This window comes from Pimephales promelas, chromosome 17, assembly GCF_988280905.1.
Source record: "Pimephales promelas chromosome 17, fPimPro1.hap1.1, whole genome shotgun sequence".
Classification (NCBI taxonomy): domain Eukaryota; kingdom Metazoa; phylum Chordata; class Actinopteri; order Cypriniformes; family Leuciscidae; genus Pimephales; species Pimephales promelas.
This window is the reverse complement of record NC_142785.1, coordinates 15,392,459-15,420,120: the sequence shown is the minus strand read 5'-3', so window position 1 is coordinate 15,420,120 and position 27,662 is coordinate 15,392,459. Positions and strand designations below refer to the sequence as shown.

Genomic DNA, 27,662 nt, shown 5'->3' with positions numbered 1-27,662 from the left:
AGTAGTTGTCCAACGATCCAATAGAATATGCTTTTGGGAAATGCACCCCTGCCCTGGTTGGTTTGGTTCATGATTTCTGATGCATTATCGAATCTTTTTTTTAACTCAATGGGGGAAATTCGAGGATTTGGGGAGAGTATTTTCCAAGAACGAAGGACAGTTGCTGCATTCATATTGCACTATTATTATTCTGACTCATCCGTTTTGAGCCTCAAAGCCCCGCCTATTCCAAGACCCACGTTCTCGCGAATTGACATTCTATCCGTTCCTAACATTTCTGTGATTTCGAGACACAGCTCTGCACATTAATAACCAAAGACACCCTAAATCATTTCGTCTCTTCTAATGGATGTTACAGAAAGGTTTTAACTGTGGAGATCCGCGCCTCTTTCCTGCCTTCATGTCAAGCCTTGGGAAGAATAGTGTGTATTCCACATTTCCCACTCTCTGCCCCTAGCTTGTCCATGTCGCTCCGGCGCTTTGCGGCGCTCACGGAGAGCTCTGGGTCTGCCGAGCCGAGCAGGGAGTTGTTCGAGGCCTGCAGGAGAGGAGACCTGGAGCGGGTAAAGAAGCTCGTGAGCCCGGAGAATGTAAACAGCAGAGACACGGCGGGCAGGAAATCCACGCCGCTGCACTTCGCTGCGGGTAAGTGCCACTGTCTATTCTATTCTATTCTATTCTATTCTATTCCCTTACAATTTTTATCATTTTTCGGAATACAATTCTATTTGCATATCACTATTAATAATTAATCAACTAAAAAAAGACAAAAGCTTTTTAGCATAATTTATATAGATTTTTTTGAGAGCTAGTAAGAACACCATGTGCTTATGTTATTTCTGTAACACTTGAAATCACAAATTGTCGTCATTATTGTTACTATATATATATATATATATATATATATTGTATGCAATGTATTCTGATTCTTTATCATTACTATATAAAAGTATAGTATTTCTTATGTGCAATATCTTACATTTTGCATTATTTTACTTTATCAACACTCATAGAAAGATGTTTACTCGTAATCTTTCAATATACTTAGAAATTAATTTGGGAATACCTTGTTATAAAAGAACCAAAATGCTTGTAAACCTTTGCTGGCACTATTCCCCATCTGTCACATGATTTTATGATAATAAAAAGTCTTAATTTTTTTTTCAAAATTCTGAATGTCACACCAAATGACGTGTCACACCACATGATGAATCACACACCACACAACAATCTGTTTGTATATCTTTATAATTTTAAGTAGACATCTGGATTATCAATATGTGATTAAATAAACAGAAAATTAATTAATTTTCTTGTTTTTATTCAAAATCAAAATTAGTAAAATGTGCTTGGGACATCACGCCACATGAGCTTTTTCTGGTTTGGCTGAAAATTGTGAATAAAATGGAAGATTAATCCCATGAATGTTCATATAAAAGAGCAATTTTATTTGCAATTTATATTTTTAACTTTCTGAACAATATCACCAGTGGTGGAGGAAGTACTGAATCTCAGTACTTAAGTAAAAGTACAAATACCCAGATAAATATTTACTTTAGTAAAAGTAGAAGTAACACAATGACAACCATACTTAAGTAAAAAGTAAAAAGTACTTTATTTTAAATGTACTTTAAGTATTAAAAGTAAAAGTACTTGCATAACAATTTATTATCTTAATGTCTATTTTCTAATGATTAATAAAACATTTAATTCTAACTCATTCAACCTAATAGCCTACTCCTATAATAATGTTCAATAATGATGGAAAAAAAATGTCACCATTTCTGAAACAAGCTTGCAATTAGGCAATATCATGCTTATCCTTACTATATGTTTAATAACTATGTTTGGCAGTACACGCGATTCATTTATGGTGTAATTCTGAACCTCTTGGCTTGCCATAATCCTAACCAAACGTATATTACTCACGGTGTGTTTCCTATGCATGTAAAAACTAATTTTCGCGTATGAGTTGCATGATAAACACACTGCGTGCAAGACGCATTTAGTGACCGGGTTGATATACTGTATCTATGGCAACCAAACGTCACTGGTGAGACAAACGTGCAACGAACGGACGGTCAGATTACGTTTTGTCAGGGGAAAAACTGATCAGAAAATGTAACGAAAATGTAACAGAAGTTGTAGAAATGTAGTGGAGTAGAAAGTATAATAATTGCTGCAAAATGTAACGAAGTAAAAGTAAAAAGTAGGCACTATTTATTGTACTTAAGTAAAGTAAAGATACGTGAAAAATGTACTTAAGTAAAGTAACGAAGTATTTGTACTTCGTTACATTCCACCACTGAATATCACCACAGTTTTTGATATATTTTCTATAATTTACTTTGACACATTGGACCAATGTCATGTCAACCACCCATTGTTAACTAGTCTTAACCATCTTAACTAGTAATGGGTCCTTATTTTAAAGAGTTACATTTATTAGTAGTTTAGTGTGTGTGTGTGTGTGTGTGTGTGTATATATATATATATATATATATATATATACACTATACACATTAAACTACTAATAGAGGTAACTCTTTAAAATAAGGACCCATTGCTAGTTAAGATTAACATTAACTAACAATGAGCAATACATTTGTTACAGTATTTATTTATCTTTGCTTAGTAACATTAGTTCATTATTTGTTCATGCAGTTCTGGTCTATAAAATAATATCAAAAGATGCAGAATATATTAATAAGAAAATATTACTATAATTAATAATGTATTAGTTTTGAAATTATAGAAACTAAGACTAATAAATGCTTTAGAAGTATTTTTCAATGTTAGTTCATTTAACTATTGTAGATAAGAGATAGTTACCCCAAAAATGAAATTTTGTCATTAATTACTCACCCTCATGTCGTTCCAAACATGTAAGACTTTCATTCATCTTCTAAACACAAATGAAGATATGTTTGATGAAATCTGAGAGATTTTTGTAACTGCCATTTTGACATTTCAACAAACATATCATAAAACAAATCCATATAAATTGAGCGGTATAATCCAAATTTTCTGAAGAAACTCAATCGCTTTATATGATGAACAGATTTAATTTAGGCTTTAATTCACATATAAACATTCATCAACTCACACATCAGTAGAGGTAAACAGAACCTCAAGCATATTCGCTTCATGTGCGAGAACCAATGAGGTTCATTCTCTGTTACGCAGCACGTTTGAGCTTTAGCAAGAACCAATGAGGTTTGTTCACACAGCACGCGTCAAGCAAGTTCGGTTGAGCTTCTGTTTATGTTTGCCAATCAATGTTAATATGTGAATTAAAGACTAAATTAAAGCGATGGACTGTTCTGTGGCAGGTTTTGGCCGTAGAGATGTGGTGGACTACCTCCTTCTAAATGGTGCTAACGTGCACGCCTGCGATGATGGTGGTCTAATCTCACTTCACAACGCCTGCTCTTTTGGTCACGCTGAGGTCGTCAACCTGCTTCTGCAACACGGGGCCGATGCCAACTCCAGAGACAACTGGAATTACACCCCACTCCACGAGGCTGCCATCAAGGGCAAGATTGACGTCTGCATTGGTAAAACCTGGTGCCTCTCAGACCTTCTAGTAACAATTAGTAGACTAGTAATAATTTACATGCGTTCATAATACCTTGTTTTGATGAGAAGAGTACATCAAACGTGGATCTCATTTGTATGTTGAATGTAAAATGTTTTTTGTGTCATGTTTGTCATTGATAGTTTTACTACAACATGGTGCTGAGCCAACCATCCGAAACACCGATGGAAGGACAGCGCTTGACTTGGCTGAAGCTTCCACCAAAGCAGTGCTGACCGGTGAGTGACCTCTTGAAGCTCTTGTCCACAGTCTGATTCAGTGTAATGAGAGAGGAAGACCGGCTGCTGGGAAATGATACAAACTCATGCCTCATTGTACAGTAAAACAGTGTAGTCCGATTAATACAAATAATAAAAAATCTTTTAAACAGATTATTTTTAACTAATTGGTTAAAAATTCATTTAATTTCAAATTTGATTCATTTAAAAATATTCAGCCTACATATATATTCATGATTTTTGTTTTCATTGCCTTTAAACATTGTATGGAGGCATCATAGGGCAGCATGTGGAATTACAGTATATGAAAATTAATTCATTATTAAAATCAATATTTAAAATGTTTTAATTAATCATTTGGGGATTTTATATGTTTAAAGGATTAATCGAACAAAATAAATGATCAAAATATTAGTTCAGCACTACATGAGATTTTTATTGTTTTTATTACATGTCTTTCTGGAACTCTTGATTCTTTCTTATGCTGCCTTCACTTGCTATTGGAAATGTCCTACTTTTCCACTTCTGGTGTTTTGATTACAAGCTTGTCGTGCTTTTTTGCCGAAAATAACAGAAATCTGAAAACCAGGTTTATTCTTACCTATTTATTGGGAAAATCCTATTATAAAATCCCATTCATTGACAACCAAACCTTCACCGCAGTATCTAGATATTCTGGAATTTCAATCAAATACAGGCTGTTTTCAAGTGTGTACAGTATAAAACACACAATATGCTTCAAATGGTTATTCATTATGTACTGTATACATGCACTACTTTAACGACAAGACAAGGGGATGGAGCTGTTGTGGAATCAGCAATCGTTCTCCATCGCCACGTTTAAAGTTTAACCAACTCTGGGTGTCAAAATTATCCTAGTGCTTCCTAGTACAACTTGAAAGGCCATTCAAAACTTGTATTTATGATAATTTAAAAGTTAGTCCCACAATACTCATTTATTTTTATAGCTACGCTGTGTGATTTTTACCCCCTCTTAGCCGTGTAAAGGTATATGATCATCCAGTGAATATTAGTTTCTGTTCCTCTCAATTCCGATTTCGTTTTGTGGCCAATGTAGTCCAAGATAAACATGGCTTCCAGTTCGACCTCGTCCATGAGTGTTAACTCAAACGTAAACGCGAAAGGCGAACTTGAATTAACGAGTATGTCCCTCTTTGGCTAATGTACTTTCAAGATGGAGGGGCAACATGGCAACCGACATTAGAACCCCTTACCCGTATGTATTTTCAATGGCATATTATACACTCACGAGAATACTTTATTACTTGAACGAAGTAAATATACATTAATGAGCACATATATTTTTGAAAGAACTAAGTGTTTTTAGCTAAGAATAAACTAAAAGAGTTACACAGTGTAGCTTTAAGACTGTGTTTAGTAAATGGCAATTTACTCAAGGCTGGTATGTTGCCCGGGTGGCTTGGCTGTTCATTTGTGCTCAGATGAGATTGCCATTTATGTTAATATTCTTCATTTAATTTCTTTCTTAAATCTAGGTGAATATAGAAAGGATGAACTTCTCGAGAGTGCAAGGTAATAACAATTTAAGCTCAATATTGTTCAGGAGACCTGAGGAGAGATGAATATTGCTAAGCCAAATTGCTGTCGTGACTCGCATTGTTCTTTTAATTGACTTGCCGCTCATTGCTTTTGTACAGAAGTGGAAATGAAGAAAAACTGATGAGCCTCCTCACACCATTAAATGTGAACTGTCATGCTAGTGATGGAAGGAAGGTGATTTATTAAAATAATTTATATTTAATCTAGTCTTGCCTAAAATTCAATATTTGTTTGACAGTGGGATTGTTAGTGTACATTGAGCCACTCAAATAAAACGTAATGTAGCCAGACATTTCATACAGTTGTTATAGGTCTAGATTATACATGCATCTTCATTTAAACAATGCTTTGCATATGTGTTCCTGAATGGATTGTTTGTTTGTTGCAGTCCACCCCTCTGCATCTGGCCGCTGGCTACAATCGTGTGAAGACAGTGCAGCTGTTGTTGCAGCATGGAGCCGACGTGCACGCCAAAGACAAAGGGTGTGATGTCTGTGTTGAGTGTGACTTAAAGTGCCGTACAAGTTAAGCTCTATGCTGTCTGTTAGCACAGAAATAGATCCCCTTCAGTTTGTAAAAAAACAAAAACAAATAATATTTCTGTTTACAGTAATGCACTTAAAATGGTGCTCCGCAGGGATAATTCATTGTACATTGGGGTGGTGATGGCGCAGTGGATAAGACACATGCCTTTGGTGTGAGAGATGTGGATTCGAATCCACTGTTAGACACCAATGTGTCCCTGAGCAAGACACTTAACGCCTAGTTTCTCTAAATGCGTGTGACTTCTGACATATATAGCATTTGTAAGTCGCTTTGGATAAAAGCGTCAGCTAAATGAATAAATGTAAATGTAAAAAATGTAAATGATAATTCCAGTCTCTTTTTACTGGCTTTACCACCTTTATAGAGATGCACAGAACCATAATGGGCTCTGCTGATTCTGCAGTCAGTGAGATTGCTTGCTCAACATTTAAATTAGAGGTCGACTGATAGTGGATTTGACCAATAACAATAACTAGTTTGGCTAATGCTGGCCGAAAACGATTAATCTACACTTGAAAATAGATACGTAAAATATGTAATGTATGTATATTCTCTCATTTAATTTTCTTCTTTTTTAAACACTTGATTATCTAGACAAAATAACAATGTAACATGTATTACAGACTGTTCAATTTCAGCTTTTTTTTAATCATCACTGTAATTTACAGTGATGATAAAAAAAAGATGAAATTGAATGCTTTTCTGATATGTTTATATGTTTCTGTCGGCCACATGATGCAGTTTGCCTTCTCACATCACCAGCTTTAAATATGCAACTTCGCTGGATAAATAATGCATTAAAGCGACCAGCTGGATATAAACTAGCCTACTATGCAAATAGAGCCCGACCGATAAAGGATTTTGAAGGCCGATATTTGAATATTTGTTGGCTTTAAAATCCGATATTCCGATATATCGGCCGATATTTTTTTTTCTTTTTTTTCAGAAACGCGCAACAAAACATTAACAGATTTCCCTAACATTAGTTATTTGCAGTTAGGTATGAGTTTTAACTAAAATAATATGATAATGCATTTTAAAAAGAAACTAGTTTCTTTTATCGTCGCAACAGAACAGAGGAACCAAAGCTCATTAATGTCAACGTTAGCGGCCTTACACTGATGATAGTGGCATTAGCTAGCTTTGTGGTTAGCTAGTCTATGATGAGTCATAATTTAGCAATGGATAATGTCATACTGCAAATTTTAAAATATACATTTTCAATATAACAGGCCAAGGAGAGATGATACATCTCATTGCCATAACTGTCATGCGCTAGTCACATTGTCAAAAGTTAAAAGGAAAGTCAGTCAACTACACTGTAACAATGTAACATAATTATTACTAGCTGATTCCGGTTCACTCTCGGCTTATTTAACAGCAGCAAAAGTGGACATGATGAGTCACAAATTTTTTCATGCTTATTATTAGCTAAGAGAACGGATGGAGATGTTCTTTTAATTTTTGTTCAAGCAATGTATGTTTAGTGACCAACTCACCATGAACACACTTCACCGATGATCTCACTCGCGGATAACTGGTTCTCTCTGCCCGACTCTGGCTGGATCAGCAGTTACTACTAACTATACAACTCCAACACTCATGATATGGTTGAATTGTGTTTTCGTCCGTTTTTATTTTATTTTTGAATTACTCATTTATCGGCCATTATAACTGCTGATACCGATAGTTTGGAAAATGCCTAATATCGGCCGATAATATCGGCCTGCCAATATATCAGTCTGGCTCTAAAATAGATGGTCACAATCGTGACATTAAACCATTGGGGTCGGTCTTGCTTGTCACATTGTGTAAACTGCTTGAGGTACTAGTAATGTTAACGTGCTCTTGTGTTCTCCACTAATGTAGCATCTAGTCAACAAATTAATTACCTTGATTTGAAAACAGTATACTGCATACATACCGTTTCATTGTCTGTTTTAAATCTGAATTTGAAGTGTCCGGCTCTGTGCAGAGCGCAGCCTCTCATGTAAAAACAAATACCATGAGGCATCAGTAGTTTTTATTTCGCCTCTAGAGGCCGCTCTTGTACTATATAATGACAGTAAACCCTTCTCAGCCACTCCAGCAATGGACACATTCCAGAAAAACTATCGGTATGGGTTTTCATGATCAACAGTTGTCATGATGAAATATTATTATATATGAATTTATTTAGATATTGGCCATAACATGCAAATAATTATCAGCCCACTGATATTCTCCTGAATTTTAATATTGGTGCATCCCTAGTTAAAAAAAAAAAATGGATGTACAGACAAGGTTTATATTACATTAGTAGTCTCATGTTAACTTAAAGGGATACTCCCATTTTTTCATATTAAACTATGTTATTCCCTTAACTAAGATGAGTTGATACATACCTCTCTCGTCTCAGTTGCATGCACTCAATCGCTCTAGCGCGCGAGACACTTTGATCGCACTTTACTTAGCCCAGTTCGTTTAATGGGGGCCAAGCAGAGAAGCGACCACGTTTTCCCTATTTAAATACAATTATAGAGTAGAGTAACTTGACTACACAAAATAAAACGTTGCACTTTTCTAAGCTTGTATATGTGTACAACTATAATGTGTGGCGGAATACCACAGCAAGTGCTTGGGAGCACTTTGACTCGGTTCATATTTATCTATGGACTCGGCACAGTGATTTCATCACTCTGGAAAGGGAGAGGGGGGAGAGGACTTTTCACGAGTAATGATATTATTGCGCTGAGTCAAAGTGCTCCCAAGCACTTGGTGTGGTATTCCGCCATACATTAAAGTTATCCACTTTACACGCTTAGAAAAGCACAATGTTTTATTTTGTGTCACCGTCCTAGGTCGAGTTACACTGCTCGAGTAACTGTATTAAATAGGGAAAACGTGGAGGTGCTTGGCCCCTATTGAATGAACTGGGCTAGTCAAGTGCTATCAAAGTGTCTCATGCGCCAGAGCGATTGACGAGAGATGAGAGAGGTATGTATCAACTCATCTTAGTTAAGGGAATAACATAGTTTAATATGAAAAAAAAAACGGTGGAGTATCCCTTTAACTTGTATAATTTTGGCTATACTTTCGGAACAGTTTTGTATATAGTTCCCTAAACTTAGCTGTAAACACTTTTTTGATTTGTTGTCGCAATCTGAGGAATGTGTCAAATTTGATATCTGATAAAAACTGTAGTCGTCTTTCATTGTTGTAATCACTAAACCACTTGGCCTTGTGTTTACAGTGATCTTGTGCCTCTTCATAATGCCTGTTCATACGGTCACTATGAGGTAGCTGAGTTGCTTGTAAAGGTATTCACAATTTTTTTTTTGTCAGCTTTCTTGTTCCGAGTTCTTTCATTTTAGTTGAAGTGGTAACTAACTAGGCTACACTCCATTTTTTTTCCACAGCATGGAGCCTGTGTCAGTGCTACGGACCTTTGGCAGTTCACACCTTTGCATGAGGCAGCCTCAAAAAACCGAGTGGAGGTCTGTTCTCTCCTGCTCAGCTACGGGGCCGACCCCACCTTCCTCAACTGCCACAACAAGAGTGCGATTGACCTGGCCTCGAACACCCTGCTGAAAGAGCGCCTGGCGTGTAAGCGTGTGAATGCTACTAAGATCAGCTCGCGTTTTGTTTGCTGCGTAAATGACTGATGGGGTGTTTCTCTCTGTTGCAGATGAGTTCAGAGGTCACGCTCTGCTGCAGGCGGCACGTGAGGCGGACATGGCCCGCTTTAAAAAGCACCTCTCTGTTGAGACCATCAACTTTAAACACCCTCTAACCCAGGAGACAGCTCTTGTACGACTCTTAAAACAATGATTAAAAAGCATGTTTACAACTATTAAATCATATTGAATGAGCCACGATTGAAGCTAATATGCACATACCTGTGAATGCTACAATTAAACACACCATCTAAAGAAAATATATTTTTTAGGTCTTGAAGTGAGTAAAAGAGGTTTCTGTGATTGTCTTTGATAGCATTGTGCCTCAACGTCGCCCTATCCCAAAAGGAAACAGATCTGTGAATTGCTGCTCAGAAAAGGAGCCAACGTCAATGAGAAGAATAAAGAGTGAGTCAGTCGTGTTGTTTGGGTTTGCAGAGGGTGTCTTAATGATTGTGTATCATATTATCCGGTAATGTCTGGTGGATCTCTGTCTTTCACACAGCTTCCTAACACCTCTGCATCTTGCCGCGGAGAAGTCCCACAATGACATCATCGAGGTATTGGTGAAACACGAGGCGAAAGTAAGTGAGATTTTCCAGGTGCAGTAAAATATACAGAATTAAACATAGGCTCCACACATGTTATTTTAGCATCACAGTTATTCTGTTAGCCTTTACTTATGCCATCAGGATGAAAATACATGAATCTGTGATTCAACTCATAACAACAAATGACATAACTCGAATGAACTAACAAATTAATAATTAAGAACACACTATTTAACTACTGTAAGTATAACAGTATACTCACATTTACATTGTACTATATGCTATTCTATACTATATTGCAACTCCTTAATTGTTATATCATTAAAAAAATGTAAACTATATAATCGCCCAGAAATGTATTAAAAGTTAAATATAGTACATCCTGCTTTACCTATAGTACATACAGTATAGTATGCTCAAGTATAGCAAAATATATTATAAAGCAAATGTCGGCTGCGTGATTGTTCATGTCGTCATAACATGTAAATGTATTATCACAGAGCTCTCTTTATAAAATTGTATATATATTTTTACATAGATATAGTATACTCACAAAGGGTGATATATAATATATAGCAAATCACAAATACTTGACTTATATTGTGTCAAAAATGTAACTTCTAAGGCAGACAGCTCTTTATATAACATATAACATTCACTATACAAGTATGTCCAAGCCAGCCAGTATATCCAGCCAGGCTAAGAAAGTCTAATATATATATATGTATATATATATATATATATATATATATATATATAATTACAAGCAAATCTCAACTGTTTGATTGCTTGTACCATTGCAAAGTCTAAACTATTTTACCGAAGCTCTAATCAGCTAAATGCGACTATAAGGCAAGGTGTAAAGATATTAGGATATTATAACATTAACATTCAGATTATCTGTAATGCAAAAAAATAAAAATATCTGTAAAATTATATGTAAAATTATCTGTAAATTTCATCAGTATTCTGTGACTTCCCAAATCTCACCCCCTACATGTGTTGTCTGGTTGAATATCCTGTTTCAATCGGAAATAGATCACATTATATTGATATGTCCCTCAGTTTGTGAAAAAACAGTAATGCAAAACAGTTTATGGTGCTTTTCCTGTGAACGTGTTGTTGTGATGTGCAGGTGAATGCGGTAGATAACCTGGGTCAGACAGCGCTTCACCTCGCAGCTCACCGCGGTCATCTGCAGACCTGTCACATGCTCCTGAGCGCTAGATGTGACCCGCTCATCACTTCCCTACAGGGCTTCTCGACCTCTCAGATCGCCAGTCAAAGCATGCAGGAGATTCTGCAGGGTGACGCTTCAGATCAAATTCACTATTTACTCAACCTCATGTCGTTCCAAACCTGTATGACTTTCTTCTGTGGAACAAAAAAAAGAAATTTAGCAGAATGTTTAAATGCTGTTTCATTATTTACTTGTATGGAAAAGATCAGCATGAATTTGTGTTGTGTTTACAGTTGGATAAAGTAATACAGGATTGGAAAAAGAGTGATAAAATACTCTTGTTTTGGGGGGGGGGGGGTGATCTGTGAACTAATCCTTTAAAGTGCTCCATTATGCATGATTTCAGATATAAAAGCCTTCCTCGGGGTCTCAAAGGAGGCAGCCAACGAGGACAAACATAGGCTGGCATTATGCAAATTTGTAGCAAATCTACTTGGTTCGTGCAAGAAGAACGACTGGAATTATTGACAACTCATTTCAGGCTGTTTCAGTTCTTTCGTTTGGAAAGCATTGCTTTGCCAGCCTATGTTCGTCCTCATTGGCTGCCTTCTTTGAGACCCCGAGGAAGGCTTTTTAGCCGAAACACGTCAGTATATTTTTCCATAAAATTGAAAGTTCTCTTCACCACCCCCTGGATTTCTCTTTATTTCTCGGCCGCCTGTGAACAACATCTACTTTGACCCACATTTAAAGGGATAGTTCACTTTGAAATACATTTTTGATATGTTTTAGCTTACCTCAAGGGCATCCAAGATGTAGGTGTCTTTGTTTCCACAGTATTTTCAATTTTGACATTTTTCGGTCAAACCGTTGTTGTCTGTCAGTCATATAATGGAGGTCTATGGTCACCACCTCAAAGAGCATGCACAGAGAAGTCCAAATTAAACATGATTTAATGACTCATAAATGTAAGTACACATTGATGGCCTAAGACATGAAACGAGCGGTTTGTGTGAGAAAACAAACAATATTTATATTGTTTTTACCTCATGTAACCACAGCCATGACCAAGTGATCTGAATCAGTTGCCCAATGTCCAACTTTTTTTTTTTATTATTTATTTTTTTTAAACCGATTGTAGGAGACCTGAACTAAAATTAGGAACCTTTAAAATAACATAATCAGGGCACTTTAAAATAAACACAAAGCACATAAACATAAAAACGTGCTTGTTATTTTTTGCTTGTTGCTTTCCTAGAGGGAACATTTACAGGTAACACAGACAGGCAGCTGTTAGAAGCCTCCAAATCAGGAGATCTGGAAGTGGTGAAGGTGAGGACTAAAAATACAGCAAACACTATGAAATGATCAATTTACCCCCATGTAGTTGTGAAATCATTATGAAGTTGATTATACCATGTTCCCATGGGTTGTTTTTCCCCCTTTCCGTGTAGAAGCTCTGTACTCTTCAGAACGTGAACTGTAGAGACGTGGAGGGAAGGCAGTCCACACCCCTGCACTTTGCGGCGGGGTACAACCGTGTAGCTGTGGTGGAGTATCTGCTGCTGCATGGAGCCGATGTGCACGCTAAAGACAAGGGGTGAGATGGCAGAAGGTTGAGTTGCGTTTGTCGCATGTCCAAGAGACGCTCTTTTTTCCAACCCAGATCTAATGCAGTTAGTGTAAGGGGCGTGACATTTCCCAAACATGCTGGAAGCGGTGGACCAATCACAACATACTGATCCAGCCAACCAATCAGAGCACATTGCACTTTTCAGAAGGAGGGCCTTCATAGAGACAGGAACTAAATAGAGGATTCCTGACAGACTGGGAAGAGAGGAGCTGCAGCAATGTCAAATATGTCAAAATAAAGTGATTTTTGACCATTCAAGCAGGATGACCTTTTCAAGTAGATCCCAAAATCAAAACTTTGTAAAAGGGTGTAATACGTCCTCTTTAATGAAACAGATTTACAAGTTAATGAATCAGCAGGTTGAATTAACATCTGACTCACTTTTTATGAAAAGGTCAAATCATGCACTTTTTTTGTCATTTTTATACAGATGGTTTTAGTACTCTGCAATATTGTAGCATTGAAATAATCAAAAAATACTTAAAAAAATAAAACAAACATGAAATGTTTTGAAATATACATGTGCTTTAGTTTTAGTACTCTGCAATATTGCAGCATTGAAATAATTAAAAAATACATAAAAAATCAAACAAACATGAAATGTTTTGAAATATAAATGTGCTTTAGTTTTAGTACTCTAGAATATTACAGCATTGAAATAATTAAAAAATACATAAAAATAAACAAACATGAAACATTTTTAAAATATAAATGTGCATGTTTTTTTTCTGATTAAGCAGACATAGACTGTTGAAATGTATTTTTATTTATACAAATAAACAAATCAATAAAATTCAGTTTTTATTAAATCACTAATCTAGGAACGGTTTTGCTATTAGGTAATGGGAATATGAAAATTATATTTGTTGTCTTCTGTTCACCACTATAGAAGTTTACCCAACTATGAGAAATGTGAAAATGGTCCATTGTGTAAGTAAGATGATGTCTCTGTTTTGTGCTATATAGTGGCCTGGTCCCCTTGCACAACGCCTGTTCCTATGGGCATTATGAGGTCGCTGAGCTCCTTGTCACTCGCGGTGCCCTGGTTAACGTGGCCGACCTGTGGAAGTTCACCCCACTGCATGAGGCGGCCGCCAAGGGCAAATATGAGATCTGCAAACTTCTTCTCCAGGTATTGAAGAGCACAGATTAAAAATCAATTAGAAATCATTTCTATCATTAATGGCAGCAAAGTGCTGGAGGAAGCACTGTGTTCAGTGCTGTGTTCACTACAGTATAACAAAGTAATTCCTCGACACAGCATGGTGCCGACCCGACCAAAAAGAATCGGGATGGAAACACCCCTCTGGACTTGGTGAAGGATGAGGATACAGACGTTCAGGATCTGCTCAGGGGGGACGCAGCACTGCTGGACGCTGCTAAGAAAGGCTGCTTAGCTCGCGTTAAAAAGATCTGCACTCCAGACAACGTGAACTGTCGAGACACGCAGGGGCGTCACTCCACTCCGCTGCACCTCGCAGGTATGTGTGGGTCAAAATAGCATGCTTTCATATAATACTTTACTTAAAGGGATAGTTCACTAATTAGTTCACAATTAATTTTTGGTATGTTTTAGCTTACCTCAAGGACGTCCAAGATGTAGGTGTCTTTGTTTCCACAGTATTTTCAATTTTGATATTTTTAGGTAAAACCGTTCTTGTCTGTCAGTCATATAATGGAAGTCTATGGTCACCACCTCAAAGAGCATGCACAGAGAAGTCCAAATTAAACATGATTTAATGACTCGTAGATGTAAGTACACATTGATGGCCTAAGACACGAAACGAGCGGTTTGTGTGAGAAAACGAACAGTATTTATATTGTTTTTACCTAACGTAACCACAGCCACGTCCAAGTGATCTGAGGGCGCGGGCGCTTTGGTCTGAGTAAGCGCCGGAAAACGCCGGACTGTAGGTACTAAAATACAGATTTATACTGAAATAAAGACTTTTTTTTTAAAAATATATAAATAATAAATAGAGTGAAAACAGTCTGTGTAAAGACAGATTTACTAGATTACCGATCGCACTGAGAATTGTGTTCTCTCAAATTAAAACACTAATTATGCATACAGCACATATTGAATGGGTCGAAATCTAAGATACACAGTTGATTTAAAGGCATAACCCTAACCTGGAGACCTTTTTAAACATTCTGGCTCTGTACCGCCTGCTACTTTTGCATTTGGAACCAGTCTATGGCGAGGTGAATAGTCAATAAAAAAATGTACTTGAAGTGAACTTTCTCAAAATGAACTTGCTTTTTGAGAAAACATGCTCAAATAAATGAATAAAATATCTTAAATATGAACGTATATGTTCATGTTGGTGTTTGTTTTGTGTGTATGATTAGCTGGCTATAATAATCTGGAGGTGGCTGAATATCTGCTGCAGCACGGGGCAGAGGTGAACGCTCAGGATAAAGGTGGACTCATTCCCCTACACAATGCTGCATCTTACGGGGTGAGTAATAACATTTAACATGATCAGTTATTTCCACATTTTCTTCTACGACATAAAACACACCAGTAATACCCCACTCATGATTTTTAAAGCTTTTACATGTCTTGAAAATGTAGTTGCTAACTTGCTAACAAGTGTCCACAAAGGTTGTCGAGGACATTAATCGTCATCACCTGAACAGGTTAACTCATCTACTCTCTTTCAGAGCCCTGTTGTGTTTATAATCACAAATGGAAAATGTTTTTCAATCACTTAAGTCTGAACGAGTTGTTGGAAGCTTCTTGGTTGTGACATTGAAGTTGAGTTTGTTTATTGCCTAAGGTTAACTTTTAATTTCTGGTAATTGTATTTAGGCTTCAAAATTGAAAAAATGTTTTGTTCTTTTGTGAAAATTATCTTGATGAACAAAACATGCAAGCATCATAAACTTTTGTTGATCACAGAGCTTATTTTTTTGCAATAGTTTAAAAGACAAAGGAAAAAATCCTGTGTGTTTGTCGAGGACACCAGTGTGATACTAACTTCCGAAAATATCTCATCACTGCAGCAGTCTATCACAAAAGTCTGATTGTCTAGTGTGAAAGGCAGCTGAACATTCTTGATTTGGTTTGGTAAAAGAATTGCTTTACCTTTCTCAACCTTTTCCCTTTTCCCAGATATCTGCAATCGTATAAAGATTTCTTAAATGAATAGTTCACTCAAGAATTTTTTCACCAATATGTCTTCTCAAACCAAACCCGTATGGCTTTCTTTTCTTTATATATATATATATATATATATATATATATATACTTGCAAAAATGACAAAGAAGCACCATAAAATTAATCCATAAGATTCCAATATAGTGGTGAGCGGGGTCACAACCTAACATGGGCTAGTTGCGGCATGTTTAACACACACAGTTTTAAATGTTTCCACTCATGCCATCAAAATAAAACTTGTGTATTTATAAGTTGCCATATCTGCACTATATAGAGAATTTAACATTTATTTACATTTATTTAACGAAATAGCAAAAGCAAATTTCTTATTGAAGTTAATTTTTCATCGTAGTTTTTAGTGTTTATATACAATCAGGCAAATCTGCTATTATTTTAATTTCAGGTTCTTTAATGCTGATCTAACCAGCAGAAGACACTAGCTGTGTTTAAATCCCAGTTGCGCAGGTTAGCATGTTGTAAGTAACACTGCGTTACAAAGTGCCCCTATTAGGACTATGCTATTCCATGATGTTTGTGATATAACTCACATTAACAAATTTTACGAATTATATTAAGAAACCATGAGAAAGAGGTGAATAAAGACTTTGTTCAGCAATGATGAATTATTATGTTTTGAACTACAGTATCGTGTTCGTTGTCAAACTCAAAAATTTGTTTCGTTTTAATTATTAAAAAATGGCATTATTTTATATGAAAAATGTAATAATTGTATTTTATTGACAAAATATTTTAGTTAGTCTTATATTTTTTAATAGATCTGTTCATGTTACAATGTAAGCCACCTATGGGGCATGTTGTCACATTTCACTTCCATTCTTTCGGGATAAATAAAGAGAGTATACACTGTATTAATGAAACAAAACCACATAATTGTACTAGACATGTAAATTGTGGGGGAAAGTAAATACTCTGAACCCTAAGTGAATATACACAAAGTCAAAAAGTGTTCGTTTGGGCCCAGCTCTCCCCTATATTCCAAATCATATGATAGCATATGTGTGAGGAACAGATCAAAATTTCACTGACAATCTTTTGTGCTTCAGCATTTTCAAATTTGGCAGCAAAAAATGGTCAGTCATACATGTTTGGAATGACAGTTTATATTTGTGCAGGGGTTGTGTTCACCTCCTCATATTTCATAATAACCTGTTGGGCAAGGGGAAAAGGTGCGGTGCCGTTTGGCAGCCATGCATAGTCATATTCATGCAGCGACTTTCGTCAGGAAGTGAAAAAGACACCAACCCGAGAGAACGACCGCTCCATGTGTTTCATTGCAGCATGTGGATGTGGCCGCTTTGCTCATCAAGTACAACGCATGCGTCAGTGCCACAGATAAGTGGGCGTTCACCCCTTTGCACGAGGCGGCGCAGAAAGGCAGGACCCAGTTGTGTGCACTGCTTCTAGCTCACGGGGCCGACCCCACGCTCCGCAACCAGGAAGGCCAGTCGCCGCTGGACCTCGTGACGGTATTCATTTTTTCTGTGTGCTTATTGGACAAGCCACAATCGGGGAAAGAAGATCTTTATCCTTGTCGCCAACCACTCTGTTCATTTTCTGCACCTCTGATACAGTTAAACCTTCTCAAGCCAAACTTCTTATAATCATGCAAGAGAGAATTATCTCTTAGTGTTTTATTGTCATAAATCTGTCTGTTTTATGGGGTTGGTACTTTTCTTTTTGTGTATTCAGTGCTTGAGGAGGCTTACTGATCATTCCATTCAACATAGCCTGAAAATACTCCACATTTGCACATGCAGTAACGTGTGGAGTGGAGAAATATGCCTGGAGGAAGATATTTAAAGGGATATATCAACCAAAAATTAAGATTCTGTCATCATGAATGCAGCCTCATGACATTAAAGTTTTGAAAGGAGCAGCTTGAACATTCTTTAAACTAAGGCTGCAACTAACGATTGGCCAATTAATCTAATGATTCCCGTACAACGACGTAGTTCGCTACCATAGTACGATGTATCGTTGGAAAAATCAACTAGCTAGTCACGACTGTTTCCCGAAACCCACTGTCGCAAAGTATCTTTCAACCACGTTGGTTTCGCACATGGTGGAGGAATAACTACTCTTAATGAAACTGTTTGAGATCCAATTAATGCTAGATTTGTTTTATATAAATTACAGATATGTCATCTGAGGACTATTTCTAATTGTTCTCAGTTGTTTTGCTTTATTACCAGACTCAATATTTGGCTCGTTCTTACATAGTATGCACGTTCGCACATACACACTCTTCAAACACGTTACTTCAAATCTTTTGACAAACTAAAAGACTTAGATTCCATTTGTATGTATTCTAAATAAAAGACACCGATTGTACTGAATGTCAGCTTGCTTATTTTGCTCAAGATGAGGATTTATTACCTCCAAATGTCATGCAATATAGAAACAATGCCTCTAACCACAGGTCGAGAGCTGTCGTTCAAACCACACAACTTTGCGATGCTGTTTGCGAATGTTCGTTGGAACGATGGTTTCGGGAAGCACTGAATCGTTGAATCGAACTATGCTGATAAGGACGGAACTTGCGACCATACTTGGCTAACGATGCTTTCGGGAAACGCACCCCAGTTCAGTAATGTTACTTCCTACAATCTTACTGTTACACTGAAATTGTTCAGTCTAGTTCACAAAGAGTTTTCGTTATCAAATTATACATTCAGCTATGTTGACATTGCTGATTGTGAAAGATACACAAATAGTTAGTGAAATGCCTTATGCTAGGTAACACTAGCACAAATGTAACGTTATCATGGTACGAGCATGGAGCATTAGTTCAGTCAAGCTGATAATAATAGCCTATTATTGCAATGTTGCGGTGGGAGTTTACATGAGTTTCCAGCATGTTGTGTGATGCTTTCTCCGGTGTGTGTAAAGTCTCAGTGTGGATGTGGACCCGTGTACCATGGGTGTTCGCTCTTGTGTTCGAGCGCAAGAGCACGAGCGCTCTTGTAAAAATTGGTTGCAATCTGAAACATCACCGATAGAGGCCGCTAAAAAATACATATAGCACCTTTAATTATTCCTTTGGTTTACTAAACACTAAATAATAACTGTATCTGTATCCACTGCTTTTAATTTTATTTTATTTCTCTTCAATATTTTCTCATAAAAATACTTACTTTATTGAACACAATTCCCAACATAAAATATCAGGTGAAAAAGAAAATATAAAATCGAGTTGAAAATATTATCAAAATTATAATAGTATATCAATGATGCTAAAATAAAGTAAATGATGACGAAATCTTCATTTTTGTGTCAACTATCCCTTTAACCAAGGATGCATGCCAACAGCTTGTTTAAATGAAATTAGCATTTTCACTGGTCTTGTGTTCAAATGCTTCCTTATTTGCATTTTTGTTGCTAAACTCACGGTCTACATGCTTGAGATCTGACTGACGCTCACATAAGTTTGCGACTAAATGCGAGTTTGGGAGACCCGCAGTCTTGTCTGTCTCAGAAACTGGTTGTTACTTAAATGTTTGGGACTTTCTGATGTTGCGCATGCATCTCTCTCTCTCTCCAGACAGACGATGTGCGAGCCCTTCTCACGGCAGCCATGCCTCCTTCAGCACTGCCAGCGTGCTATAAGCCCCAGGTTATCAGCGTCTCGACATCTGTGGGAGTCATGCCATCCACTCTCAGCTCGAGTCCCACACCGCTCTCTTCAAACTCCGGTCTGGACGGCCAGTCCATGACCTTCCCCGAGATGACCACACTTCTGCCGTCTTCTAGAGTCGAAGGGGACGTAGGCATAGAGATGAAAGAGGAGGGTGGGTTAATTCAAGATTCAAGCTTGTTGCAAATATCTGGTGACTACTGAAAGCTTTCTGCAAATAACCTGTTGGTTTTCAGGTCTAGCTATGGAGTTGAGCATCAGCCAGTTCCTTCACAACCTGGGCCTGGAACATTTGCTAGAGATCTTTGACCGAGAGCAGGTAATTGCTTCTGTTTCAATGTTTATTATAGTGTTGTAGTCAAAGCCAACTCATTCGAGTCCTGAGTAGTTTGAGTCTGAGTCAAGACAGAGTTCACAGCTATACCGACACTTTGAGTTTTAGAGTCGCAGTCAGACTAGGACACTGGCAAAGCTACTTTGAAACATTAACTTGTTAAGCTAAAAGCAAAGGAAACGCCCCCGGCGTGAATGCGTCTGAAGCATCTATGTCAACTAGTCCAATGGAAAGAATGAACGTCACGGAGGGTGACGTCATGACCAGGAAGGGATAAATGCACATCAGGTGCAAACCGAGATTAGCTTCGAAATATTGCCGAAGCAAGCCCATCACAGGAATGTAGGAAGTATGGCAAGGTGACGCATCGTCTCGTTCCCTTTCTCAGGGAACTATGGTTACAGTTGTAACCTGAGACGCTCATTTTAATGTGTGCAACAGAAAGAGAGTGTTTCGTCTCGCACACCTCTACAGAGACACTGGAAACAGGCGAAACAGTCTCAGTCGAAGTCTTCTAAGTCGAAGCCGGATCTGAGGACCGTTCTTCAGGCGAAGAAGACTTCGGCTCAAAAAATGAGGTCCTGATGCATCAGACCTGTGAGGACAGCCCCAACCGAAGTGGAGCGGTGTACACCTCAGAATCCACCTCGTTCCATTTCGGGGTCCTCACGGGACTGTTCTGCCAACCCTGTCACCCTCAGTGCTTCGGGACACAGCGGTCTCCAGCGAGTCGCTGATGCTATGCTGCGGCACTGCATCAGTTTCACACCCTCTGAGGGGGATTCTAGAGACTTCACCCCGAGGCGGTGGAGAAAATTTGGGAGTTTTTACGGCCAGGCAGAGGTGGATCTGTTTGCGTCTCAGCATACGACGCACTGTCCACTATGGTTCTCCCTGACTCATCCAGGCCCCTTGGGGCTGGATGCTATGGTGCAGACTTGGCCGAGGCTACGTCTGTACGCATTTCCCCCTGTTGCTCTGCTCCCAGGAGTTCTGGAGCGAGTCCGCCGGTACGGAATAACCCTACTTCTAGTAGCACCACGCTGGCCGAGTCGGATTTAGTTTAGAGACCTGATTCATCTCTTAGACGGTCCTCCCTTGGAGATCCCGTTTAGCAGAGACCATCTGTCTCAGGCCAGGGGCACAATATTCCACCCCCGACCAGAGATTTGGAACCTGTGGGTTTGGCCGCTGAGGGGGCCCAACTCATAGAGAGTGGTCTCTCAACTGAGGTTGTTGAGACCATTCTAAGCTCCAGAGCTCCAGCTACTAGGAAATTATATGCGCTTAAATGGAGAGTTTTTTTCTGTATGGTGTCACCGACATCAGTGGGATCCGGTTAACTGTTCTGTCAACACAGTATTTGAGTTTCTGCAGGAGCGCTTTACGTCAGGTCTAAGTCCTTCCACGCTTAAAGTCTACGTGGCGGCCATTGCGGCTTTTGTGATTTTGAATAAAGTTCTAAAGTTGATAATTCCACGAATAACTGCAATTGCAGATTTCCAACAGAGATGGCAACAAAGAGGAAAAAGCGGCTTTTGTGATGCTGAATAAAGTTCTAAAGTTGATAATTCCACAAATAACTGCAATTGCAGATTTCCAACAGAGATGGCAACAAAGAGGAAAAACTACGGACTGCAGCTTTAATATCCCCCAAAATATGTTTTAGCTTCAGAACTGACATTATTGAGATATTGAGATACTCTAGAGGAACACAATGTTGACGTCTTGCTGATCAGTGTATTAATACATTAGTCACATGCCTGGTTTGTGTCGTTAGATAACTCTGGACGTTCTGGTGGAAATGGGACACAAAGAGCTGAAGGAGATCGGTATTACCGCTTACGGTCACAGACACAAGATCATCAAAGGAGTGGAAAGGCTTATTAGTGGACCTCAGAGTAAGAGCCTCTTCTTTCATCTAGAACAGTTCATTTGAGAGAATGCTTAATTAGAGAGAGGGTTTAAAGATCACTTTGATCTGTTTCCACTAAGAACTCTGCTTAACGTTGGATCTTTTTCTTAGGACAAGCTGCTTTTTTTAGTGGGGTCATTTTATATATACGTTTATTTACTTACCCTGAAGTCAGCTTTTAATGTTAAACAAAGTTATAATGTCAAAAAATATTTCATTTTACATCCCCTCTATCGGCATTACAGTTAAGCATGATGTTTTTTTTTAAGATTCTTACTCTCACTCTCAAACGCATTTATGTTTTAGCAAATATTAATATATGTGATTGATTGCAATTCATAATGAATTGATTAGCATATATTTTAGGGATGCACCAATATGAAATCTTTGCCCGATAAGCAGTGATTCTTTATATTTGAAAGCCAATAACCATCATATTGGCCGATAATTCTAAATCCAAGTTTTTATATCATTTTTGAGAGCCTGATTACAAAAACAAAACGATAACATTAAAGGAGTTTTATCCTTTAGTCATTAAAAAAACTTTTGCTGATAATTTACTCACCCATGTCATCCAAGATGTCCACGTCTGTCTTTCTTCAATTGAAAAGAAATTTAGGTTTTTGATAAAACATTCCAGGATTTTCTCCATATAATGGACTTCAATGGAGACCAAATGGTTCAAGGTCCAAATGAGAGTTTCAGTGCAGCTTCAAAGGGTTATAAACGACAGATGATGAATAAGGGTCTTATCTAGCGAAACCATCGGCCATTTCAAAAATAAAGTTTAAGTTTTATAAGCACAAATGCTTGCCTTGCTCTGTTCTGTGATGAGCGTTCGTGACTCTCCTGTTCAAACTCTTTCATCAAAATGAACAAATCTTTTTTCTTTGAACAAAAGTCATGACTTGAAGGATCCTAGATAAGACCCTTATTTATCGTCTGGTGTCATTTAAAGCCCTTTGAAGCTGCATTGAAACTCTCATTTGGACCTTGAACCGTTTGGTTCCCAATGAAGTGCATTATATGGAGAAAATATTGAAATGTTTTCATCAAAAACCTTAATTTCTTTTCGACTGAAAAAAGAAAGACGTGGACATCTTGGATGACATGGGGGTGAGTAAATTATCAGCAAAAGTTTTTTAAAAGTAAACTACTCCTTCAAGAATGAACATCGGCCAACAAGACCAATATGGTGACCAATATATCGTGCATCCCTAATATATAACAAATATATATTGACAGCTAAATAATAGTAGTTATTAATAAATTACAAAGTAAATAATTATAATGATTTCCCCCCCTTTTTTCTTTGAGTGCTTATATCACTCGTGTTTTGCAGATTAATTTGCACTTACATTTTTATATCCCCATTCCAGGTTTAAACCCTTACTCTACCCTGAACACGACCAACAGTGGAACAATACTGATAGATCTGTCTCCAGACGACAAGGAGTTTCAGTCCGTTGAGGAGGAGGTAGAGTTTGGTTCATATGTTTATCATTTTTCACTTTGATCAGCATCTGCCTCTGATATATTTCTTTAACATAATTGCAATCTTGTTATCCATAAGTGTACTAGGAGAATCCAGTAATAGAGCATGCACATGTGGCTCAAGTGGCTTATTAATCACTTATTAATTTCATATAATAATATATGAAACCATACAAATAAGTACCCACGGACAGAATGTGTAGTATAATTGTTAAAACACAGAGGATGTGCTTTGTTTAATTTGGTTTTCTTGTGTCTCTGAACAGATGCAAAGCACAATAAGGGAACACAGGGATGGTGGTCATGCGGGTGGGATTTTCAACAGATACAACATTGCAAAGGTAAGAGATTTGAATGACTTCATAGTTTGTCTCTTCTTTTTTTTATATTAGGATGTTGTTAAACTGTGTCTGCTTCCCACACTGCTTCCCTGCCTCTGCCTCTGCTTAGTCCATAGTTAACTTTTTAACTTTTTTCCATACCAAACCAAAAAATGTGGCGTTACAATGCCCCGGGCAAGAAACTTGGTATAATAAAGAAAACACTTTAGAATATTTTGTTAACATTTGATAATGCATAAGGCATCATGAATTAACAAGAAACAATACTTTTACAACATTGTATTAATCCAGGTTAATGGTTTATTGTTGCTAGTTCATGTTTATTTCAGTAGTCCATGCCTAATGTATGTCCATCTGTAATGTAATGTTATCAAGTTAAAAAGTGCCACAAAAATCTTTTCTTTTTGGTCCTAGATCCAGAAGGTGTGCAACAAGAAGCTGTGGGAGAGATACACTCATCGTAGGAAGGAGGTTTCTGAGGAGAACCACAACCATTCCAATGAACGTATGCTGTTCCATGGTGTGTGATCTGTCCTTCCATCCAAGGCCTGGTTTAAAAACTCATTCATTCACTGCTATTCGCAGTAGGGCTGTAACAACTAATTGATAAATAAATAGTAATAAAATGATTATAAAATAATCAAAAATAAAGAAATAATCAAAGACTTTTTTGAGGCAAATGTCATAGTTATTAGTTAGTTTTAGTGCAAATTGTGACCATAAATTTAATAAAATAATATATTTTTTTTAATTAAAATTATTATTTTTGGATTTGGGCTTTTTTCCTCCATTTGTTTAATCAAAATAATCGACTGATTAATCGATTATCAAAATAATTATTATTTGCAGCCCAATTCTGATCAATGGAACCTTGAAGAAACGTTTCTGCTTTCCCAGGTTCACCGTTTGTAAACGCCATCATTCACAAGGGCTTCGATGAGAGACATGCGTACATTGGGGGAATGTTCGGGGCCGGGATCTATTTTGCGGAAAACTCTTCCAAAAGCAACCAGTATGTTTACGGAATAGGAGGAGGAACAGGTTGCCCTCTTCACAAGGACAGGTCATGTTACGCGTGTCAGAGGTGAGATGAGATCCCGTTACAGCGAATGGAGGCCAGGGCTCACATTTAAGTGGCTTTATGTTTCCCAGAACATTGTGCTCATCTAAGGCCCCGTCCACACTACTGCGTTTTCGTTTAAAAACGGAGAATTAAAACGAATACGATCTCCATCCACACCAGCGTTTTGTCTGCGTATTAGAATTGATCCCGTCCAGATTAAAACGACTGAAAACGCGGATCACGTGACCATTCACCAACACTGGGCATGCGCGCGTCGGTGTAAAAAGTGGTTGGCGAATCAGGGAAGGACACGTCATGACTGATGACACCCAATCATAGAGCCGAGCGTGAGCCTCTGCGTCATCGTTTGTAAACTCCTCCGTTTTGTCTCGTCCACACTAAAACGCCCTCCGGAGATTCAAAACGCAAAACGCAGCTGCAGCGTTTCTAAACTTCTCCGTTTTAGGTCTTCGTTTTTACCGTTTTAGTGTGGACGGGAGGTGCAAACGTAGCAATAGGTCTCCGTTTTTAAACAAAAACGCAGTAGTGTGGACGGGGCCTAAGTGTTTTTTCAGCAAAGGGTTCTTTTCCAAAACCTTGAGGAGAAATTGATTTCCTATTTCCTTTCTAAAGAGCTTATGCTCTTGATTTTGGCTCTGTCTATCTATCCCAGGCATCTTCTGTTCTGCCGTGTGACTTTGGGAAAGTCCTTCCTGCAGTTCAGCGCTATGAAGATGGCCCACTCGCCACCAGGACACCACTCAGTCACTGGCCGGCCCAGTGTCAACGGTCTTGCTCTGGCTGAATACGTCATCTACAGAGGAGAGCAGGTAATACAGCACTGGGCTCCAGAATGATCTATTTATGGTCAACATGAACTAGTATTCTCAACCCATTTTAATTCTTAGACAAAAACTTTTTTGTGTGTGAAAAGTGTTTCATGCAAGAATCATTCACAATTTCTTCATAAAATGTAAAATTCTATTATTCTAAATAAAATTGCAAATATTTCTACAAAAATAAACAAAACTTTAATTTGGTGATGTGTACACTTTGGGTCAAAGGTTTGGGTCTGCTCACCAGGGCTGTATTTATTTGATCAAAAATACAGTAAAAAAGAGTAAAAAAAAAAACTATCTAAAATACCTATTTTTATATGAATATATTTTAATATTTTATATATTTTATTTTATATTCTATTCCTGTGATCAAAGCTGAATTTTCAGGATCATTAATCCAGTCGTCAGTGTCACATGATCCTTCAGAAATCATTCTAATGCAGATTTGCTGCTCAAGAAATATTTCTGGTTATTATCAATGTTGAAAACAGTTTTTGTAACACTATAAATCTATTTACTGTCAATTAGGATCAATTTAATCTTTCTAATTGAATACAATTAATTGCTGTGAAATATAATTGCTATATACAGTATATATATATATATATATATATATATATATATACTATATATATATATACTGTATATATACTGTATATATATTGTATATATACTGTATATTGACAGATTCTATCATGTGAAACTAATACTACATTTTTAATTTTGCATCCCAAGGCTTATCCAGAATATTTGATCACATATCAGATCATCAAACCGGACGGTTCTACAGATTAACACACGGGTCTTTCCATCTCAGAGGAGAGAAACTGCTTGTTTACTGCATGCAATTTTTATACAATGTATAACTTTCAATAATCTTCCTACAACTGTCTACTTTTATCTCATTTACAGCAACTTATTAATGAAATGTCTGACAAACTGGCCTCACCAGTTCAGTCACTAACACTGGTTACAAAAGTTGCATTTCCTTTTCTTATCCATCACAAATTTTACTTATTTATTTTACAAAGACAAATGTATATATTTTCTACTAATTAATTTATCGATGTTTGTATCATAAGAGATCTATGTCTGAGATGTAAATGTTTGCCACTATCCTGCAGTTTTACACATGTGAGTACAGGGATTTTACAGAAACATCAGACCAATTGAAAAACATCTATCTAGTATTCAACTTAAAGATTATTTGGCAGAACAGGATGAGACTTAATCCAAATATAAAATGATCTAGAAATGTCTTCTTGACAGCATTGTTGCCCTCCAAAAAAAGTATGAATTTAACTTTCAAAAATACACCTCATCCCACAGGATGTCCCATATTGATGCAAGTGTTTGATTGCTGAACTGTTGAACAAGACTTAATATTTGCTTCATTTTCAGTTTGCAACATATTGGGTGCTTGAACAAATTGTTTCTGTATTTTGATATGAAAATGAAGGTTTTATTGTTTTGTTAGTAGTTCAGAAGTATCTGTACCCTGTTGTGCATGAACATGTCAGTTTTTCCTCATGTAATGTCATGTTAATGATGTGTTACTATGTCCTACAAACAATGGCGTCAACAACACGATCAAATAAAGAGACACTTTTTTATCAATCTCTGGTATTGTCCATCTCAGTGCAGTCATGTGTGAATCTAACAAATGGCCAACAGGAGGCACGACTGTGCTTTGGGTAAAACTGAAAAGCCAAAGCTTTAAATCTTACTGAGTGAGTAGTGTGATTGTGTGACTGGTAATATATTCATGTACCAGGGCATTTACATTGTAAATTATATTTAAAAAGATACTTCAAAGAATATCATGGCATACTACAGGGGCAGAGTTTGCCTTTTAGTGCAAAGCTTGGGTTAAATGCAAGCTTCAATCTCTACT

At 37.4% G+C, this 27,662-nt stretch overlaps 1 protein-coding gene across 2 annotated transcripts; it reads left to right on the top strand.

Moving 5' to 3' along the window:
* Nucleotides 1-112: 112 nt before the first annotated feature.
* LOC120474467 (poly [ADP-ribose] polymerase tankyrase-2) lies at nt 113-27,385 on the top strand. Of its 2 annotated transcripts, XM_039664750.2 has the most exons (27): nt 113-645; nt 3,333-3,557; nt 3,721-3,816; nt 5,334-5,370; nt 5,496-5,571; nt 5,786-5,880; nt 9,176-9,242; nt 9,342-9,528; nt 9,611-9,732; nt 9,916-10,007; nt 10,105-10,183; nt 11,286-11,457; nt 12,589-12,662; nt 12,785-12,930; nt 13,930-14,095; nt 14,225-14,444; nt 15,316-15,425; nt 17,426-17,614; nt 19,690-19,936; nt 20,019-20,101; nt 21,897-22,017; nt 23,411-23,508; nt 23,792-23,866; nt 24,281-24,386; nt 24,764-24,950; nt 25,603-25,759; nt 26,504-27,385. In XM_039664750.2, exons 1-27 carry the CDS (start codon nt 465-467, stop codon nt 26,561-26,563), a joined length of 3,468 nt encoding a protein of 1,155 aa, XP_039520684.2. In that variant the 5' UTR covers nt 113-464; the 3' UTR covers nt 26,564-27,385. The 2 variants fall into 2 exon arrangements, with proteins under 2 accessions (XP_039520684.2, XP_039520685.2); XM_039664751.2 differs by lacking the exon at nt 17,426-17,614.
* The last annotated feature ends 277 nt before the right edge of the window (nt 27,386-27,662 follow it).

Excerpts from the sequence above, each read along its gene's own strand:
- LOC120474467 (XM_039664750.2), top strand. The coding sequence starts at position 465 with ATGTCGCTCCGGCGCTTTGCGGCGCTCACGGAGAGCTCTGGGTCTGCC. Across the intron at positions 646-3,332 it reads GCCGCTGCACTTCGCTGCGG|GTTTTGGCCGTAGAGATGTG; the intron begins GTAAGTGCCACT and ends GTTCTGTGGCAG. Across the intron at positions 25,760-26,503 it reads TCATCTACAGAGGAGAGCAG|GCTTATCCAGAATATTTGAT; the intron begins GTAATACAGCAC and ends TTGCATCCCAAG.